At 46.4% G+C, this 13,485-nt stretch overlaps 1 protein-coding gene across 27 annotated transcripts in view; it reads right to left on the bottom strand.

Moving 5' to 3' along the window:
- Nucleotides 1–13,485, bottom strand: part of ptprda (protein tyrosine phosphatase receptor type Da) — a 256,218-nt gene that overhangs the window by 34,912 nt on the left and 207,821 nt on the right. For 11 of the 27 annotated variants that reach the window (XM_076993052.1, XM_076993051.1, XM_076993062.1 and 8 more), the window contains 12 exons: nt 13,203–13,348; nt 12,689–12,833; nt 10,600–10,905; nt 9,464–9,657; nt 8,559–8,585; nt 7,902–8,019; nt 6,735–7,322; nt 6,221–6,321; nt 5,638–5,894; nt 4,726–4,819; nt 2,710–2,919; nt 1,163–1,323 (listed from right to left, as the gene is read on the bottom strand). In XM_076993052.1, coding sequence (XP_076849167.1) covers nt 1,163–1,323; nt 2,710–2,919; nt 4,726–4,819; nt 5,638–5,894; nt 6,221–6,321; nt 6,735–7,322; nt 7,902–8,019; nt 8,559–8,585; nt 9,464–9,657; nt 10,600–10,905; nt 12,689–12,833; nt 13,203–13,348 — 2,347 coding nt within the window. The remainder of the gene's footprint in view (nt 1–1,162; nt 1,324–2,709; nt 2,920–4,725; nt 4,820–5,637; nt 5,895–6,220; nt 6,322–6,734; nt 7,323–7,901; nt 8,020–8,558; nt 8,586–9,463; nt 9,658–10,599; nt 10,906–12,688; nt 12,834–13,202; nt 13,349–13,485) is intronic. The other 16 variants (XM_076993057.1, XM_076993063.1, XM_076993072.1 and 13 more) reach the window with 4 other exon arrangements.

Raw genomic sequence — 13,485 nt, 5'->3', positions numbered from 1 at the left:
AATTATGTCGCCCAAACTAGCAGTTAGTATCGCCATACACTACAATCTGTTGGCAGGTGGAGCCGCTGGAAGTGGTGTGTGTTCACGCAAGCATGTGAATGGGAACAATGACGACTGTGTGCTCTTCACAGGAAGACACAAAACTCCAAACTCCACCACCTCCTCCTCTCTGCAGCATCCGAGACACAGCGGCCTGATTTCATTACCCTTTTTGTGAACAGAAAATATCGTTTTCAGCCAAGAAGGGGTTTTGAATCTACTAGTAATTTTATATAAAACAGTGAAATTCATTTCTGCTACACGGATGGTGTGAAAAGGGTTGAATTATCTCCACTGCTCTGAGGTGTGTGTCGTGTTTGCTTTCCTGATTCACAGGACAGAAGAATGATTAGCTCAGGTTTTCCACAGTGGTCAGGACGATGGCTGGTGATCTTCTGCTGGTTGTTATGCAGGTGGGTTGTATTAGGTGGGTGAGCAAACCACCATGACATTGAGACTCCTATTGGTGTTTAAATCTGTCATGACGAGAGACCCTGGGGAGGAGAGTGCCTTCTGCAGCCTGGTGTGATAGGCGTCCTCCTTAGTGCTTAGAGTTTTTATTCAGGACCCAAGGCCAAGCACAATACATGTTTAATAAATATACTCAAAAAACAGCAGAAAAAAAGGCAAACCAGCTATTCAGATGCAGACTAAGAAAGGGGTTGGTGACACACTCACACACACACAAAGGCTAACACCTGGTTATAAACTCTCACACACACACACAACCTCTTCATAGCTGTCAGACAGATTAGTGGAGGCAGAATGCCTTGTGACTATAGTGTGTGTGTGCGTGTGTGTGTCAGGAATAGATGCAGGCTGTAGTAAGTGACCCTTAGGGTATAGTACCAAGCAGTAATGTGAATGGCCTGCTCATATGCAGCTCATATGCTCATATGTTCATCACTGACAAACCCAGAGCTTGGCTTGGTGTCTACAGACTGTCTACAAGGGCCTTCTCCTGTTCATTACCATACTGGTTAAGATAAGTTTCTAGAATGTTCATCAACATTTCATTAGAATTTTCTGGAATATTTATCTGGAACACTCAGAAGTGCCAATGACCATATTTATGATTGTTGAAAGGTTTCTAGAATGTTCTTTTCACAATGGCGCATCTCACCTCTTATACAGGAGGATTGCGATCACGATGCATATTATGAAGACCACGGCAAGCACGGGGCCCACAACCCAGATAAGACCCTCCTCTTCATCAATTAAGGGCTGGGAGTCCACATCAGTAGACATCACGGTATCTGAGTACGGACTTGTAGCGTACATCGTCTAGTGGAAGAAATACAGAAATACAAGTCAAACAACTGATTCAAATTTGGATTCATAACTGAAGTTGAAAATTTCAGTTATAATTTCTTGTCACGTCAAATGTAGTTCATGTTTTATGTAAAATCGTCAATTCAACTACAGGTCCAGATTTATTAGCCAAATCTAGACAAAATCCTTCTAATTTCAATTGTACTATGCACATTATTAAATAGACCATAGAAAGTGCAATGTTGAATCACTTCAAATGCGTGAATGGAAAGGAGAAAATATTCCTAATTAGTTACAAAATGAAATGCTGTCCAGTTTAGCAATACTTTTTAAAGTCACATGGGCTCAGCTCACAGAACTGAAATCCAAGCCTGATTAATCTGAAATTTGACTCAAGCGGAGTTGTGCTCCATGTCTAAGCGCTCCTGCTCAGAGGGTGGAGTTTGACACACGCTGCGCTCCATACAGCTCACTGTTAGGGCCTGATTTAGTCATCCTGCTCAGCTCTGCAGCTAAGCTTTGGTGTAAAGAGATAAACAGAAACCTCAGGACAAGCCGAGCAGTGGATGGGGAAGTGTTTCCTAGCTCTGCACAAAGACTGCGCACACACACACACATGCACGCATGCATGCACGCACACACACACTTGATTGTGGGCTACATAATTGACTTCGTAATATTATTCTGTAATCAAAACTGAAGCCGTTTCTGAAAATGGGGATGGAAGAATGAAAAACTAAAGTTCTGTCTCCGAGTTCTCATCCTGCTACCTGCAGCTCCAGCAAAAGACTAAATAAAAAGAAAAAATCTGGTTTAAGAGAGTTGGTATATCTCTCACACATTCTCTCTCTCTCTCTCTCTCTCTCTCTCTCTCTCTCGTCTCTGCACACACATACTGCAGTGGGGTAGATAAGACTCCCCGAGTATCTGGTGCTATTAAAGAGAAGGCAGTTATCTAGGTATTCCTGGGACTGACAGGCCTCCGAGGCTGTGCCTGCCTGCCAGGCTGCCTCTGCTCATGGGGGGAGGGGCGGTAGAGAAAGACAGAACAGTAGAGGAGTGAGAGAGTGAGGAGGCAGAAACACTGAGAGGAAAGTGAGACAGAATGAGGCAGAGGGGGAGACAGAGGCAGAGAGAATAACAGAGGGAGCAGGAGAGAGGGGGGCATGAAGCGGGGGGTTCTGGACCCACACACTCAGCCATCTCAGTCTGTCTGGAATCTTCTGGTCAGAACTGAGTATGTGAACGTGAGCACAGACAGATGGATCTCGGTAGAGGGTGGATGGTGGGTGGGTGAGTCGGCGGAGTGACAGCTGACGTCCAGGACGGGGTCTTCTACAGACCTGGAGGTCAAAGCAGGTAGGAGGTGGCTGATCAGAGACAGAGAAGAAGACTCACACTGTCCGAGATCTCCAGCACAGCCAGGATGAAGAAGATGTACTCCTGGCCGGGACGGAGGGGTTTGTTCTCGAAGTCTCCGTACAGCTTGCCGTCTCCCAGGGTGAACTCAGTGGGCAGATCCTTAAAGAAGGCGGCGATATACGGATGAGGTTCCGCCTGCCTCCGGAAACGAAGCCCTCCGCTTGTACGGTTAATCTCCTTCAAAAGCTGAGGGAGAGAGAGAGAGGGAGAGAGGGAGGGAGAGAGGGAGGGAGAAAAAGAGTAGGTGAAACCAGCACACTTTCATATTCATATGTAAAAAACCTGACCTTGAGATCAGTATCGTTTTTATTAGTGTTGCTTTGACCTAACAAATTCTTTCATCTCCTGGCAAGCCATAAGACAGCTACAGAACTGCTGCGACGCATCTTCAAGACAATCCTGAGACTGCTATAGGACTCCTATAATACAGCTACAGGACTGTTGTAGGGCAGTTCATATTCAGTAGTTGAGATGAGAACTGGTAAATGTGATTCAGCACTTTCAAGAGGCATGGAATACAAATACAAACACACATCTGTGTGAACAGAACAGATGCTCTGTGGTATATTAAGTGAAAGAAAAAGAATTAAAGAAGAAAAAATGAGCACATATCTCATCTCTCTCTCTCTCCCTCTGTGTGTGTGTGTGTGTGTGTGTGTGTGTGTGTGTGTGTGTGTGTGTGTGTGTTTGTGTGTGTCTGGAAGGCACAGGGACACTGTGATAATGTCTTCCATCATCTTCCCTGCCTGACCCGTCAAAGCGTGCTCAATCCCCCCGCCCTTGGGCCAACTTTGAGAATATTTGTGAGCACAAATATTGACAAGCAAGTAAATTGCATAAGTGTGCATGTGTGTGTGTGTGTGCACTTGTCTGTGAAGGTCACTTACTATTCTTGTGCTTAGCCAGACAAGTTGCACCAAAACACAAGTAATCACACACTACCGATATCCTTCTTTGAATAATGTTCTCCAAATGCCAGCAGGCATGCGGTGGTGTGTGGCAGCGTGGGGGATGATCCCTGCACCTGGAGCCCCCTCAGCCTTCAACATCTTCACCTTCATCAGGCGCTTAGATGTCCTCTCCACACCACATGCTAACAAGGCCTTTCATTCTACTTAAAGTCCCTTGAAGGCATAGCAGTGCCAGGAACCACCTAGAGACTACCTCTCTTAACTAGGACGTTTTTCTCGAATGAGGCGTCTAATGCATGCATAGGCACACGCACAGGCACACGCACAAGTGTTCTGGCTCACACTCTTGTTTGATAACACGCTGTAAACCCACACTGGTCAATGGAGTAGTAAACAAAAGACTTTCTGTCGTGTTTTCCCATCATGCCCCAGGCCTCTGCACTTCTTCAGGAGTAAAAAAAATTCATTTTTTCTCTGGCAAAAATGTTACGACATGGAAGTATGCCGTTTACCACGATTTTACACCTCCAATCCATGTTCTGTCACACTTTCCCCATTTCTCATTCACTCTGACTCTCATATTGCCTCTCTCGTTTTCTCTCTCTCTCCCCATCTCTCACTCTTGGTTAATCATCAACATATGCACTTCAGAAGAAGAGGCTGAACATTATGGTGTTAGCGTTCATGCCGTGGCCATTAGCCTATCAGCATCCATTTGCATATGAATGTGACTGTTCGCTGTACTCCACAATGTGGGCAGTGGAGGCGAAATGACAGAATGACTGGGCTAAGAGCAATGAGTGCACACTCTCTCTCTCTCTCTCTCTCTCTCTCTCTCTCTCTCTCCCTCTCCTCCTCCTCTTTTCTAAATCCGGTCTGGTCATTCTCCAGCAAACGTGCAGCTGCTCTCTCATGTCATCATCGTTGGGTAATGCTCAAATCAAAGCTTTCATTCCCTGCTAACTTGTTTTGGCGAAACTGAGATTTAAAAAAGGAGACAACAACACAAAGTAAACAAACAAACGAACGAGGGCGCTCTCTGGCGTCCTCCGAGGCGAACGTGTGGGTGAGGAGCGCATACCTCCTCCAGGTTCATGTCGTCTGGGTTGTCCCAGGGTTTGGTGAACTTTCCTGTGCGCTGCTTCTTCAGTGGTACCACCACAATGTAGTATCCCCTACAGAGAAGACGAAGACCTCACTCATCACCTACACGTCTGTATTACAGCTCACACACAGCATCTCCACCACATTGTTTATCCTAAACAAGCACTTGCGTTGGGCCACACAGAAAATGTTTTCTCCTTTATGTACCAATGGTTTCCATTACAGAACTACAATGTTTTCCAAGATTAGCCAATCAGCATGCACAGGCATGTCCCTAACCACTTCAAACAGCACTGGATGAAACCTGCGTCTGCTCCAAGATGAGGTACACAACAGAGGGCTTCCATGTGCCGCTGGCAGCACAACACAGCCTGCTCACCACGTCAGGCCCCTCCCCCCGCTCTTAGGTGTTTGAGAAGAACGATCACTGCTTTTAGCATCTCAGTGAACCTCTTCCAGCTCCCCGGGTGCACGAGAGCGCTTTATTTGGCTCAGCATTCAGACTGGCAGAGATGACAAAGGTTGAACGTGTGTACAGAGTAGGGGGGGTGGGCGGAGTTGAAGGCCAACCCGGGTGGGGGGGGGGGGGGGGGGGGGGGGGTATGGTAAGGGGTTGGACGCAGCAGTGTTGGAGCTAGCCAAGATGTTGCAGAGGTGCGAGGGGGGAGGCTGATGGCTGACTAATTAACTTAAACCCTGGCACAAATAAAGAGAGGGAGGAGAGATCAGCGGGAGAGAGAAGATGCATGAGGTAGATGGCCAGAGAGAATGAAAGAGAGACAAGACAGAGGAGAGAGGGAGAGGAAGAGTGGTTTGGAGGAAGATGCTGGAGGCAGCTTTGAAGAACTACTGCCCCCCTTGATATATTAAAGGGTGCTTGGGCACTCACTTGACTTTCTCCGTGGTCTGCACCGAGGGCAGCTCCATCGTCACCATGCCGTCGGAGTTAGTCTTGCCCATCAAGTAGGGTTTGGTGCGCAGGACATCCGGGGCGGTCATGGTGGAGACGCGGTGCTGCAGACCACCGGCGCTGTTCCCACGGTTGGTCAAGAGGAAGGAGTACTGCGTCTCCGGCTGCAGGTTGGTGATCAGCTTCTGGGTCAGCTTCCCATCCACCTCCACACTCTGCCCGTTATCGTACAGAATCTGCCGGGACGGGAACCAAGGACACACACCTTGCAAGCTGGGACGCTAGCGCGCTAGCACATTAGCTAGCCGCGAAGCTATTACTAGCCTACTTTAATCAATCAGTACTATGTCTGATTGATTTATTCCTAGTATGAGCAAACAAAGTTGCAGTTTGGGTACTAAGGAAATAATACTTTGGTGGATCAAATATACTGAAACGACCTGGACGACTCCGTGTTTTCTTTGATATAACACTATTCAAAGAATTCGGTTACAGTGTTCTTCAGAGTGGTCCCTAGCATTTGGGATGTCCTGGCTCTGTGCCTGGTATCGAGTTGTCTTACGGTGAATGGCTGAGCGGGATTGTAGTTCTCAGGAATCTCCCACGTCAGCAACACGGAGGTCTTCATGGCAGCTTTCACGTGAAAATTTTTTGCAAACACTGCTAAAAGAAAGGCGGAACAGATGATTTAGACAATCACAGCTCACCACAAACCTGCTCACCACTGTCTGCCTCTCCGGGACACATGTCAGACCCTTACCTTGCTCAACATTTTTCCCCCTTGTACAGCAGGGCTTACCGAGAGCTAGTAAAATACTCCCAGCTTACCTTTCAGCTGACACCACTGGCTCACCAATTTCTACGCTTCCTTACGGAGACTCTGCCTACTCGCAGGACGAACCTATGGTCAGGACTAAGCCCGGAACTGCTAGCTCCTCCCTCTCTTGTGAAAAATGCCACTCTGTCACTATCTGTGGGCTAAGCTCGAGCAAACGATGGAGGAAGAAGCCGGCCTGGTGGAGCGGTGTCGGGGGGAGGTGGTGCTGGAGGGGATGGGTCGGGGCGGGCCCTCCTACCTTGGTCCAGCGGTTGGGTTCTGAACTGGATGCTGGGACTGTAGGGGCCTGGGCCCTTGCTGGTAAAGGCACACATTTTGATATCGTAAGTGGTGTCTGCCTTAAGGCCGTCCAGGACCACAGTGGACTCCGGAGCAGTGATGAAAAGTTCGGAGGGACTCCTGGGGCTGTTGATGTCTTTGTACTGGAGGGCGTATTTGATAATGCCGCCATTTTGCTCTGCCAGCAGCACGGGATCCCAGCTGACCTGAATGGTGTTGGTGGTGGCGCTTTCAGCCACAATGCCTTGTGGGAAGCCAGAGGGCGTGTCCTCTGGGGTGGAGATCTCCTTGACCGTCTCCTCGCCAAAGCCCACCCTGTTGCGAGCGGACAGACGGAATGTGTAGGAGGCCCCCTTGTGGATCTCTTTGGTGGTGTAGTGGTTCTCGCGCTCGGGGAACTCGATGACCGTCAGGGGCTCCACATCTTTGCGGCCGAAGCGGAGTCGGTAGCCCTGGAGCGGGCCGTGTGTGTTGGGCGGGGGGTGCCACTGCAGCAGCGCCGTCCCCATGTTGGTGGGGCTCACCATGAGGCGGGGCTTCTCCGGCACTGGACACAAACACAGACGCATGGCAACGGCGGGATCAGTCAGCAACGCATCCTTGTTTTATTGATGTCATGTTTACACTCTATAAGTTTGGTAAAAGTTTGGCAAAATGTAACAGTCCATTGTGAAATAAAAACCAGCATATGAATGTCATGCCCATTTGCTATTAATCCCCCTGGATGAACAGCTGTGACAAATCTGGGGAAAAAAGGCTTCTTTAATAAGTGCGAATGGCAGTGCCATTAACCGTACAACAGCAAAATGCTGCCTGATGGTACATTTGAACGGGAAAAACTAGGCTGTGAAGAATTCTATTCATTTGTTAAAGCCTTTTCAGCATTTCTCTGACATGTTCCTCTATTATTTCTTTAACCCCTGCAAGCAATTCAAAGTCAAACCAGTAAGAGAGCGGAATTACAACTGCTGTCATAATTGAAAGGGCAATTACAGGCATTCACTCTCGGGAGCCGGAGAGAGACGCGTCGTACGGCCAGTCTACATGGCGCGGCTTAGCTCACATTCCTCCCCTCGCCATGTAAGAGTCACTCGCATGGTGGGTGAGAGCTGACGACACCCCCTACCTGCCCCGGTGGTGGTGACCAGCTTGGGTTTGCTGCGGGCCCCGTCCCCCTTGGTGGTGTAGGCCGCCACAGTGACGGAGTAAGTGGTCTCCGCCTGCAAATCTGTGAGGACCATTTCCTGAGGGCGAGAAGCAGTCGTTTTAATACTGAGAGGAAGGAAGCATGCACAGAACTGAAACCACGATGTAGATCTACAGCTGTGTAAGAGTCCACAGGGAAGCCAATCAAATCAGCCATCAAATAAACACACACACTACATGCTGAGCTAAAACAAACAAATTAATAACACAGGAAATGTATACTGCCTTTACGTCAAAATGAATCCCCTGTCCCAAGCTAAGCACTTCATTACCCAACTGTTCTAGAAAGAACTGACTAAATAAGTTGGGTAAGAGTGGGTGTAGTGTGTTTACAGTTCTTCATACACCCACACAACATTGTTTTGTTCAGAACATTCAAGCCAAAAATCAGACCACAGCACTTATATTAATCAGTACCACATTATCTATGCTTTTGCATGCCTTAGCTTTTGTAAGATGGTAATGGTTAAGATACACACTCGCGCACACACACAAAGTGCACACACTCCAAAGTACACGACAGTTGTGAAGCAGTGTGGGAGTAAATGGGATTTGGTTTTAGACACACTTTACTCACATATTCAGTGGAATCATCGTACTCCCACTGTGTAAGACGTGAGGGTTTGGGAGCGTTGGGAGAGAAACAACACACACTAGGGTTACAAGCTAGACAGAGAGGACAGGAGAGACAGCTACAGCTAGTGTACGCTGGGGTGAACGGACTGACTAAAGTTAGCATTGAGTTAGATGTTGACTCTGAACTGGAAGCTGAGGCCTTTTTCACAAACTAAAATGTGTGAGTACAGTACACTGCATTTAAATGTTCTTAGAATTTTTTTGTCATGATTTTTAAGTGACAAGGCAATTTTTGCATGATGTATTCATTACTTATTTATAAATAAAACTTCTACTACACTTAAAATATTTACAAACTTGCTTTTAAAATGTACAGTGTATGATTTTGACTATATTTAGCTTCAAGATGATCCCTCTGCAGTGGTGGTCTGCCACCATGTAGGGGACCCAATGTCCTGTGGCGCTGTTCCACAGCGTAAATGACACACGAGTACATTGGAACAAAAAAAAACCTAGTTTGTTGATCGAGAAATTCTAAGAACTAAATTTGATACCGTTTTATTTTGCCTGAAGCAAAATCATTGCTGACCAGTGAAATTATAGGCATGTCATGTAGATATATTTGGTAGGAAAATTCACTTCCGTAAATGTCACTACTATTATTAACTGTATCCATTTAACGTGAGAAGTAGGTGGGGAATCCAGGTTATATATTTCAGAATCGTTCCCACGGGTGCAACTGCACCCTTGTGTGTATGGGGCTGTCCTGGCACTGCAGGGTTTAGCCTCGAACAGCTGTGACGGACTCTCGTCTGATGCAACCATAGCACATGAGTCTCGGCTACATGAGTCCTCGCACCGTAGCGAAGTCTCGAAAAGATCTGACGAGCCGGACTGTGGTCCTACCTGAGCGTCGTCGATCAGGATGTCCTTGATGACAGGATGACCCATGGGTTCCCCGCCGAGCATCCGGACATAGTGCACCTGGTAGCCGCGGATTTGTCCGTGCTGACGGTTGGGTACCGGTGAGCGCCACACGACTCTAACAGATGAGGAGTTGAGGGCCTCCACCTCGACTTTACGAGGGGGCCCGCTCGGCACTGAGGGAACCATGCAGCGGAGAAAAGAAGTTCACATTATAGTGGAGCCGACCCCCCCCGGGCTGAACCAAGTCCCACAAAATAGCGGTGTTTAGAAAAAACTAGAAAAGGGTAGCATACTGTTAACAAGTTCTGCATAACATTGATATTTCAACAATGGCAAGTAAGAAAAAAAAAACAATTGGAAGGAAAAAAAACAACCTCCAAAAACAGGTCACACAGGTGACCTTATTTTTTGCAAGACAGTAAAAAATGGATTTTGTGGACTCAAAATATGGCAAAAATGTAATTGGTAAAAACCTTAGCCAAAGAGAGTGCTTCAAAGGTTTGAAGAACCCAGGAAGATTTTGGCTAGGATGCATAAAAAAAAACAAAAACATACAGGTAAAAATATGTTTCATGGGCCATTGATGAAAAAAGACCTGCTGCATTCTGCCATACTTCCCACTGTCCGCCAAGTCTGTTTTTAATAAGGTTTAAAAAGCAGTTTTACAAAAAGTAGGTCAGCAAAACATTGTTTTGAAAAAATAAAAAATTCATTGCTGAGCGAAAATGTATAAAAAAGACAGTTGGGACAGTTTGGAGTTTTAGGCTTGGGGTGTGTCGGAAGAAGTTTGCCATGTATTTGTTGAAATTCATTTGGTTTAGTACCAGCAAAAAGTTTAGAAAAGGAAAAAACCCAAAAAATACCTGTAGTGTTAAAATGTCAGTATAGCAAGCAAAGCCAAAAATATCCGGGTTAATAGGATTAGTGTACAAATAAAAACGGCCGAATTGTTTTCAGGTCTGCCACAATCAAGGGGAGAGAGACCGAACGGTAGATTACAAGTGGCTCAGGCAAGCGTCTGTCAAAAGCAGGGTGTGGAGTCAGCTGATGATTTGAGGGACTGGGGGGGGGGGGGGGGGATTAGCAAAGGGGCGGAGCATTTTGGCGGGACATACCATCCTCCTCTGTACGGATGAACTGTGGGGAGCTTTCGGGCCCTGCTCCGACATCTGTATGGGCGACGACTGTCACTCGGTATTCTGTCCATTTTTCCAAGTTTTCCAGGAGGTACTGGGAATTTTCCGGAGGTATTTCCAAGATTTGCTGTGCTGGGGTGTCCTCTCCTTCCGAGGCAGTGTACTGTATTGTGTACTTGGTAACAATCCCATTCTGGTGCTCCAATGGTGGAGCTTTCCAACTTACCAGAATGCTGGTGGAACTGGGGCTTGAGCATGTGACTTCCTGAGGCGGGGCTGAGGGCTCTGATTGGTGGGAAGGTTTTGGAGCGAGTAGAGTTGTTCGGTGTGATTGGTTTAGTTGTTTTGATTTGATTATTTCCAGGAAGGGGTTCACAGGGGTTGTGGTGGTAGCAGGGTTTTTTTTTTTTTTGTTGTTTTTGTGGTCGAAATGAATGGTGATGATGGTGATGATGATGATGGTGGTGATGACGGACAACAAACACAAAAGAAGGAGGAAAACATAAATTGATAAAAAATGAGGACGAATCATGAGGAGCAAAATAATCTTCAAAGTAAATGATAAATAATATAAATGAAGTAACACACATAAGGATGACGCCAAAGTATTCTCAATGGGGATCAACATAAGAAACTCACAAACAATATTTGCATGGGGAGTCCAGAGTGGCAAAAAGAAATCTTAGCATCACACAACCTACCTTAGTAAAAATCTACTTCTACACTACACCAATATACCTGACATGTCATTTTAAATCCTTCACCTTCTTTCATTATTTAAACTCACTCAATTCCGCCTATCTGTATTTATCTGAAAAGTTATAAAAGGTTAATCAGTGCCTGAAAATCAAGGTTTTTTTTCTGTTTCCAAGCAGTTACCATCAATCCAAAAAAGTAAAGGTTGATGTGTCAGTTCTACCAAAATTGAAAAAGTTGCATTGCCCACCAACCTTTCCGATGCCTGTTGGTTTGAGGTAAAAGCCTGATCGATCCAAGAAAACATGTCTGACGTTTAAATGTTTAAACTCTGACATGCAGACAGACTTCGTACAACCACCTCCCCAACAGGCCCATCAAGTTTATTTCCCATTGTCTGAGAGACTGGGGTGATTGTTACTTACCTCAACTATACCCTCGTGTTTCTTCCACAAGACCTCACATTTATCCAAACTGTTGTTAAATGTCAGAACTGGAGACTGTAACTGAAATTTCTTTTTTATTTGACAAAGTTTTATTGTCTTCTATTGGCAGGACTTTTACAGAGCATTCATTAAATGGCCTGGAGCTCAATTTGGAAAGTTTAAAGATAACTCTGCCAATCATACATTTATTCATGACTCAATTTGAATAAAATAATGATAAATATGAGGTCTATTGTGAATGAAAATCTGTCTTTTGCTTTAACTGTTCAAAGTTGCATTTGAGCTCTTTGCATTTGAGCTCTATGCATTTGAGCATTTGAGCTCTTTCATGGCTTCAGCTTGGTTCTGTTTTTTCTCAGTTCACTGTGTCTTCGCAAAAAGCACAAATGCAAATCACGAGGACAACAAGGTTGATGAACATCAAAAGACAAGGCACCACACGCCAGAGCCTCCGACAACCACCACTACAAACCAGTGCTACAAACCAGTGCGGTACGCACGCAACTAAACACTCAGGGCTTCGAGAGTGCACAGCCTTGTGAAACATCTTTTTTTGACACGTACTTGAGGTAGAGTTTAATTCAACGAGGGTGACCTTGTCGATTGACTTCACAAATTGACTTGACTTCACTATTGGAGAATAGTGCTCATGCATCTTTTTCCATACAGGTCATGTGTTCAGTTCAACCACCGAGACTCTGAACATGGGCCCAAGATCTTTCAAACTGTTCAATTTTCTGGAGCTTCATGCGTTTTTTTGTGCGCATGTTTGTTTGGTTCTTTCCTCCTCATTCCATCCTTTTCGTGGTCTGGGATGTCTGAGGGAAAGTGAGGTTTGGATGCACGAACACTTCCAGAAAATGGAAGGGTTTGAGCAAAGGTCCTGCGGCTGCTGCAGGACTGTCCCGCCAGGGAAGAGGACCTACGTGTCTGTGGCGTCTCCGCCGAGATCTCATTGGTGTAGGCGCCGACGCCATGTCTACTCCGGGCAGCCAGCTGGAAGGTGTAAACGGTGAAGGGTCTCAGGTCCTTCAGGAGGTAGGTGGTTGTGGGCTCAAAGCTCACACGATTCTACAGGGACAAAGGCACTGAATTTAACAACAATGGATATGGAGATAAAACGCATTATTGGCACAATTCTTACATTCTTATGATTCTCCATCTATGTTTCATAGATTATGGTCACACTCGTATTTAGGTAAGACACAATCTACCCAGGAAAGTTCTGTCTGCTGTATGGTTTTGCCCCTTCAGCTACAAACGATCAGCGACCACTATGATCAGCCCCTACACGCCCACCCTCATTCCAGTGTTACACATGCAGACACGCTTCTTGTGCGGAAGCAAATCAGCTGCTGGCGTGCAGAGACGGCCTGGAGGGAGCAGCCAGCTGCCCGTGTTTCGCCCCGGGGTTTTTGCCCGGGGTTCGGGAGCGCTCACCTCCTCCTTCTCGTCCTTCCTCTTGTAAAGAAGCTCATAACCAGTGATCTGGCTGTCCTGGCCGCTCTGCGGCGGCGAGACCCAAGACAGCAGGACACTCGTCTCGGATTTGGCCTCCGCCCTGAAGTCCGTAGGCTGGGACGGGACTATGAATCGATCACAGCAATTATTTCTTTTAATTCCAGTTAAATGACTTGTACTAGCCATGTGAAGTAAGCAGGAAACCCAAACAAATAGCACTAACCCAAGCACACAGTGAAACAGACCTTGAATTATTCTCTAA

The sequence above is a fragment of the Brachyhypopomus gauderio genome, unplaced genomic scaffold, assembly GCF_052324685.1.
Source record: "Brachyhypopomus gauderio isolate BG-103 unplaced genomic scaffold, BGAUD_0.2 sc103, whole genome shotgun sequence".
In the NCBI taxonomy this organism is placed as follows: Eukaryota; Metazoa; Chordata; class Actinopteri; order Gymnotiformes; family Hypopomidae; genus Brachyhypopomus; species Brachyhypopomus gauderio.
This window is presented reverse-complemented; position numbering and strand designations above follow the sequence as displayed.